Source organism: Sebastes umbrosus, chromosome 6 (assembly GCF_015220745.1).
Source record: "Sebastes umbrosus isolate fSebUmb1 chromosome 6, fSebUmb1.pri, whole genome shotgun sequence".
Taxonomy (NCBI): Eukaryota; Metazoa; Chordata; class Actinopteri; order Perciformes; family Sebastidae; genus Sebastes; species Sebastes umbrosus.
Window position 1 is genome coordinate 35,475,957 of NC_051274.1, and position 7,460 is coordinate 35,483,416.

General features: G+C 49.6%; 1 protein-coding gene across 1 annotated transcript in view; it reads left to right on the forward strand.

Moving 5' to 3' along the window:
- Positions 1-391: 391 nt before the first annotated feature.
- Positions 392-7,460, forward strand: part of LOC119489267 (CMRF35-like molecule 5) — a 7,693-nt gene continuing 624 nt past the window's right edge. The window contains exons 1-8 of the mRNA XM_037771502.1: positions 392-431; positions 652-981; positions 1,487-1,507; positions 1,644-1,682; positions 2,422-2,460; positions 2,600-2,695; positions 2,778-2,818; positions 6,376-7,460. The exon at positions 6,376-7,460 is cut by the window's right edge and continues 624 nt beyond it. Coding sequence (XP_037627430.1) covers positions 392-431; positions 652-981; positions 1,487-1,507; positions 1,644-1,682; positions 2,422-2,460; positions 2,600-2,695; positions 2,778-2,818; positions 6,376-6,516 — 747 coding nt within the window. The 3' untranslated portion in view covers positions 6,517-7,460. The remainder of the gene's footprint in view (positions 432-651; positions 982-1,486; positions 1,508-1,643; positions 1,683-2,421; positions 2,461-2,599; positions 2,696-2,777; positions 2,819-6,375) is intronic.

A 7,460-nucleotide genomic window follows, 5' to 3' on the forward strand; every position in this document is an offset into this window, starting at 1 on the left:
TGTTGTTGTTAAGATGCTGAACGTGGTAGCTCATTGCCTTACCGAGTCTCTAGCATGGCTTCTGACTGACTTCTTTTCCATGGCAACGGCAGCCGAGGCTCATGGGTATTGAAGTATTGAGACCCGGTTGCCGTGTCAAAATGATGGAAAAAACGTGATTGCTCACATAAACTAAGTTGAAATGAATAAACTGAGTGACCAGTTAACTAACCCTTCAGTGAACCTGCTGAACTTGGTTGAACGCTTCATTTCCACTGTACTAGTCGTGACGTTGGAGGACCGTTGTGAAACAGAGCTGAGAAAGAAGAAGAAAGAACGACTCTGGATGTCAGATGTCATCAGACCATCAGAGTGAAGTGAAGCTTTTTATCTCCATCAGGATTAAATCAGAATGAACATCCACATTGTTCTGTTCTTCTGCTTCTTAACAGGTGAGGACTGATTACCTGGCTGTTAATGCAGCACTCACATTTACAGGATGTATCCAACTGCTTTTATTTATTTTAGTTTCTGCTCAATCAATCCACAATAATTTAACGGCTGCATCGAGCAATCAAGTTTTATTCATCAATTTAATTGTTTAGTTGATAGTAAAAAGAAGAGCAGTTTCCCAGAGCCAGAGGTGATGTATCTCACTGTCGGTCTTTTCAGGAGCTCTCTGTGATGGAACCACCGGTACCTCCGGGATCAACATCAACGCTACCGAGGGAGGAAGAATCCGAGTCCAATGCTCCCTTCCGTCTGCAAGAAACGTCCGGAAGTTCTTCTGTAAGGACGACTGCAGAGGAGACGATGTTCTCGTTGCAACGTCTGGATCTGGAGCCCAGAATGGCCGATTCAGCCTGGAGGTCGACTCCCAGCGGCTGTACTTGAACATCGGTCAGCTGGTGAAGTCAGACTCAGGCCGGTACAGGTGTGGAGTCAGAAGAGGAAGACCTCGCTTCACAGCTTCGTATGACTTTGACCTCTGTGTTACCGACGGTGAGTTTCATGGCAATGTTTAATGTTCCACTGCACCAATTTCATCATTGCAGCATCTAAAATAACAACACACACTGTAAACACTGTGAATACTAACATTTAAAGAGGACTTTCCTTTACTGGTTATATCGTTTTTTTGTGCATTTTAAAGGTCTGAAACAGACAAACAGTTTCAGACAGTCAGAGGGTGAAACGAGGAGCTGCAGCTCAGCCGCTACGAGATCAATAAAGCAGTTTTTGAACATTAAAGCATTTAACCATGTTCTAGTAGAAACCCCAAAATTACAAGTATGAACCTGACAACGAGCCTGATATGTCCTCTCTAAGACGCGTTGAGCTGCTCTCTAAGTATTATTGTAGATTAACAATAATTTGAAGAATATTTTACAGTGTTTTTTATATTTCAGTTGAATATTTTTGCTTTCTTCATAGAAATGGTCTGTCAGATGTAAAGAGCACCAGGATTTGTTTTTATAATCACTGAATATGTTTTCATGTTTCACAGCGAGGAGCGAAGAGACAACAGGTACAGTTCACAGTCTTATTAATAATATTAATAATAATAATATTATTTAGTGAGTGAATAACTCATTAAACTCGACTGGCCAAAACAAAGTCAGTTATTACAAAAAGGTTTTTTATTGTGTTTTTGTTGTTCGCAGCTCCGACAGCGGTCCCTGAAACAAACAAGGTGTCTACAGGTACAGTTCACAGTATTATTATTATTATTTCAATCAGGAGAGACTCGTATGAATTGAATGATGATTTATTACAAAGTGCATGAATTATGAATAGTAACAGTATTTAGCGATTTAGACCCGATGTGACATGATAAGGGGGAAGTGATGCCGTAGTAGGATTTAGGATTATTCCCCCGGGTCTAGACACTGGTGATGGTGGTGATGGTGGTGGTGGTGGTGGTGAAGATTGATGCGGATCCGATGAATGAAGTGGAGCAGGATTGCTCTGATTGGATGAATCTGGAGGTGATGGGGTGGTGGAGGGTCGCATCGGTTGTGCTGATACTGACACTGAAAACTCATAGAGGAGAACGGTTTTTAAACTTTGACAGCAACATGTGATTGGTTCAGGGAGATATGGCAAGCTCTGATTGGTCACTGAAAAGAGAGACGCCCATAATCAGCTGACATAGTAATGCCCATGAGAGAGAGACCCAGAATGAATGAGAATGAATGAGATTGCACCCCTAGTCTTCCTGACTGAATTTACGCATAAGCTTCATTATTATTATTATTATTATTACTATTAATAATAATAATAATATTATTTAGTGAGTGAATATTGGACTGACATTCATCAGGTGGACACAACTAGTGATCCTGTTGCTCTGTAACTGCTAGACGTGTGAATGAGCAGCTGTTTGCTGATAACCAGCGTTGTGTTCACAACTTGTTTTTATTGTGTTTTTGTTGTTCGCAGCTCCGTCAGCGGTCCCTGAAACAAACAAGGTGTCTACAGGTACGGCTGGTTATAAAATACTGTTTCAGCAACAACACAGAGAGACAGTTTCACATTAAGCGTCCGAGTTATCATCACAGAAGCTTGTAGAGGACTTTACATCATGTTTGTTTTATATGTTTTCATCCCGTCTCATCAGGTCTGGTCCTGGTGTCGGTCGGGGTACCTGTGGTGGTGGTTCTGTTGGTTGTTGTTCTGCTCTTCTTCTACAAAACGAGGACGAAGCGGTCTGATGGTGAGTCATCTTTCAACCTCATCTGCACCTTTTTAATGATCACTGATTCAAGATGGAGAGAAATACTTTGTCTGTTCTGCAGGTACCAACAAGACAGGAAACACAGACAGCACCAAGACTCAGGTGACTTTCTAAACTCTCTCTGGTCCAGTTCCAGTCCGGTTCCTCCCCCCTCCCACACTGTGGTTCCAGTCCGGTTCCTCCCCCCTCCCACTCTGTGGTACCAGTACGGTTCCTCCCCCCTCCCACACTGTGGTTCCAGTCCGGTTCCTCCCCCCTCCCACTCTGTGGTACCAGTACGGTTCCTCCCCCCTCCCACACTGTGGTTCCAGTCCGGTTCCTCCCCCCTCCCACTCTGTGGTTCCAGTCCGGTTCCTCCACCCTCCCACTCTGTGGTTCCAGTCCGGTTCCTCCTCCCTCCCACACTGTGGTTCCAGTCCGGTTCCTCCCCCCTCCCACTCTGTGGTTCCAGTCCGGTTCCTCCACCTCCCACTCTGTGGTTCCAGTCCGGTTCCTCTCCCCTCCCACACTGTGGTTCCAGTCCGGTTCCTCCACCCTCCCACTCTGTGGTACCAGTCCGGTTCCTCCCCCCTCCCACTCTGTGGTTCCAGTCCGGTTCCTCCACCTACCACTCTGTGGTTCCAGTCCGGTTCCTCCCCCCTCCCACTCTGTGGTACCAGTCCAGTTCCTCCCCCCCCCACTCTGTGGTTCCAGTCCGGTTCCTCCACCCCCCACTCTGTGGTACCAGTCCGGTTCCTCCCCCCCCCACTCTGTGGTTCCAGTCCGGTTCCTCCACCCCCCACTCTGTGGTACCAGTCCGGTTCCTCCACCCTCCCACTCTGTGGTTCCAGTCCGGTTCCTCCCCCCCCCACTCTGTGGTACCAGTCCGGTTCCTCCCCCCCCCACTCTGTGGTTCCAGTCCGGTTCCTCCACCCCCCACTCTGTGGTACCAGTCCGATTCCTCCCCCCCCCACTCTGTGGTTCCAGTCCGGTTCCTCCACCCCCCACTCTGTGGATCAAGTCCGGTTCCTCCCCCCTCCCGCTCTGTGGTACCAGTCCGGTTCCTCCCCCCTCCCGCTCTGTGGTTCCAGTCCGGTTCCTCCCCCCTCCCGCTCTGTGGTTCCAGTCCGGTTCCCCCACCCTCCCGCTCTGTGGTACCAGTCCAGTTCCTCCACCCTCCCACTCTGTGGTTCCAGTCCGGTTCCTCCCCCCCCCACTCTGTGGTTCCAGTCCGGTTCCTCCACCCCCCACTCTGTGGATCAAGTCCGGTTCCTCCCCCCTCCCGCTCTGTGGTACCAGTCCGGTTCCTCCCCCCTCCCGCTCTGTGGTTCCAGTCCGGTTCCTCCCCCCTCCCGCTCTGTGGTTCCAGTCCGGTTCCCCCACCCTCCCGCTCTGTGGTACCAGTCCAGTTCCTCCACCCTCCCACTCTGTGGTTCCAGTCCGGTTCCTCCACCCTCCCACTCTGTGGTTTCAGTCCGGTTCCTCCCCCCTCACACTCTGTGGTTCCAGTCCGGTTCCTCCCCCCTCACACTCTGTGGTTCCAGTCCGGTTCCTCCACCTCCCACTCTGTGGTTCCAGTCCGGTTCCCCCACCCTCCCGCTCTGTGGTTCCAGTCCGGTTCCTCCACCCTCCCGCTCTGTGGTTCCAGTCCGGTTCCTCCACCCTCCCACTCTGTGGTACCAGTCCGGTTCCTCCCCCCTCCCACTCTGTGGTTCCAGTCCGGTTCCTCCACCTACCACTCTGTGGTTCCAGTCCGGTTCCTCCCCCCTCCCACTCTGTGGTACCAGTCCAGTTCCTCCCCCCCCCACTCTGTGGTTCCAGTCCGGTTCCTCCACCCCCCACTCTGTGGTACCAGTCCGGTTCCTCCCCCCCCCACTCTGTGGTTCCAGTCCGGTTCCTCCACCCCCCACTCTGTGGTACCAGTCCGGTTCCTCCACCCTCCCACTCTGTGGTTCCAGTCCGGTTCCTCCCCCCCCCCCTCTGTGGTACCAGTCCGGTTCCTCCCCCCCCCACTCTGTGGTTCCAGTCCGGTTCCTCCACCCCCCACTCTGTGGTACCAGTCCGATTCCTCCCCCCCCCACTCTGTGGTTCCAGTCCGGTTCCTCCACCCCCCACTCTGTGGATCAAGTCCGGTTCCTCCCCCCTCCCGCTCTGTGGTACCAGTCCGGTTCCTCCCCCCTCCCGCTCTGTGGTTCCAGTCCGGTTCCTCCCCCCTCCCGCTCTGTGGTTCCAGTCCGGTTCCCCCACCCTCCCGCTCTGTGGTACCAGTCCAGTTCCTCCACCCTCCCACTCTGTGGTTCCAGTCCGGTTCCTCCCCCCCCCCACTCTGTGGTTCCAGTCCGGTTCCTCCACCCCCCACTCTGTGGATCAAGTCCGGTTCCTCCCCCCTCCCGCTCTGTGGTACCAGTCCGGTTCCTCCCCCCTCCCGCTCTGTGGTTCCAGTCCGGTTCCTCCCCCCTCCCGCTCTGTGGTTCCAGTCCGGTTCCCCCACCCTCCCGCTCTGTGGTACCAGTCCAGTTCCTCCACCCTCCCACTCTGTGGTTCCAGTCCGGTTCCTCCACCCTCCCACTCTGTGGTTTCAGTCCGGTTCCTCCCCCCTCACACTCTGTGGTTCCAGTCCGGTTCCTCCCCCCTCACACTCTGTGGTTCCAGTCCGGTTCCTCCACCTCCCACTCTGTGGTTCCAGTCCGGTTCCCCCACCCTCCCGCTCTGTGGTTCCAGTCCGGTTCCTCCACCCTCCCGCTCTGTGGTGGAGGGAACTCCGTCTGTAGTCACTCTCAATTTCAAATACAGCTTCCAAACGATTATGAAAATAAGATAATCGACATTAAACGATTATTGTGCTTCATTCTGTTTCTATACACCCGGTGTGTTTATGATTAACGTCTCCATACATCTCGCCTCGTCATTTTGCTCTCAAAGTGCACCAGATTGATGCATTAAACTTTAAAATGTCGCCTACAAAGTTTTTAATTGCATGATATTAACAAAGTCGCCATCGTGGTTTTTGTCCGTCTCCATCTCGGAGAGAACAGAATTTTTTAAGCAACCACAATGTTACAATAAACTTTAATGAAACTCACGGTCACAGTGTTTCCTGAGGTAATACATGAAGAGAGAAGGAGGCTCATTTCCTATCAGACTTCTATAGAACCAGAGGAGTCGCCCCCTGCTGGCTGCTAGACAGGATGCAGGTTGAAGACTCTTCATCTTTGGCTTCACATTACAGAAACTCACTGTAAAGTTCAGTAAAGTTGAGCTGGTGAGGAAAGTCAAACATTTAGCAGCTAAAGAACCACATCTTTTTGTTGTTAGGAGTTGTTTGAGGTCTAAATGGAGCTAAAAGGAGAATGAATATCGGTCAGGTGAATGCTGGTGTGGCTCTGTGGGTGTGTAGACGGACAACATCTCTAGAGCGTGATCATGCTTCAGTGTTGGGGTTTTGGGGTTTTGGCTCATTACATCTTTAAAGAGCAGCCGTAGAAACTGAGAACAGCAGCTGTGGTCAGGTTGGATTCACAGCAGAACTCACATAGACGATGTCCACACTACATATCATAATGTCTACAGAAATATCTCAGACCACAGCAGCATCATCCACTTCTCATTTTCCCTCTCATGTACAAACAGCTTCTGCTTTCTGTGTTTCATCATTGTGATTTCATGTTTCTGGTGTTCAGATGGTCCCCTATGAGAACTGGCCTCCAGGCTTCACACGGCCAGACTCCACCTACCAGGACCTCGATCCAGTCACCCGGAACCAGAACCAGATCTACTGGACACTCACTCACACACAGGACAACACGAAGGATCACGTCTAGAACCGGACCGAGTGTGGTTGAAACCAGCGGTGGAATGTAACTAAGTACATTTACTCCACTACTGATCTTAAGTACAACTTTAAGGTTCTTGTGTTTGACTTGAGTATTTCCATTTTATTGTACTCTATACTTCTCCTCCGGTACATTTCAGAGGGAAACGTTTCATTCTGCCACATTAACCTGACAGCTGGAGTTACTGTTCACAGATTTAACATCACTTTAAGAATGTACTGCATTATAAATTCAGTATTAAGCAGTGACCGTTAGCCCTACCGTGACTATTAACATGCTGCTGATATAAATGCATCAAGAACATATTCCATAATATAACATCATATAGGATATATTTAACACTCTGAGTGGGGTCATTTTGCAAAAAGAAAAAAGCAATTCTTGCAGAAATCTCCAAAATGTCAAAAGATTTTGATCCCAAATCACAGCATGTCTTCTTCTATGGTGTTCCTCAAGGTCTTGGTGTCTTAATCTGGTATTTCAGAGGATTATTGATCATTTTGATCAATAATCCAGTTGGTAAAAAAAATGGTTAAATTTAGCACCAAACCTGTTGAACAAATGGAATCAACACAACAACTTATGAGACGTAATAGAGAATGAGGATGACCATCAGATACTGCTATCATCATGTTCTAAACACGTATACACTTTCACTATTTATTTTAAATAATTCATAATTCATGTTTATTTCTGATTTATGACTAGAGCATCTTGACCCTCAGAGCTGAGCCACATCTCAGATTAATCTCCAGGTTCTCAGCTTTCAGATGATGTTCACCACTTCTCTGTGACATCTACTGTTGACCTGCTACCTGCCCCTAAAGACCCCCTAAAGACCTCCTAAAGACCCCCTAAAGACCCCCTAAAGACCACCTGGACCCCCTAAAGACCCCCTGAACCCCCTAAAGACCCCCTGGACTCCCTAAAGA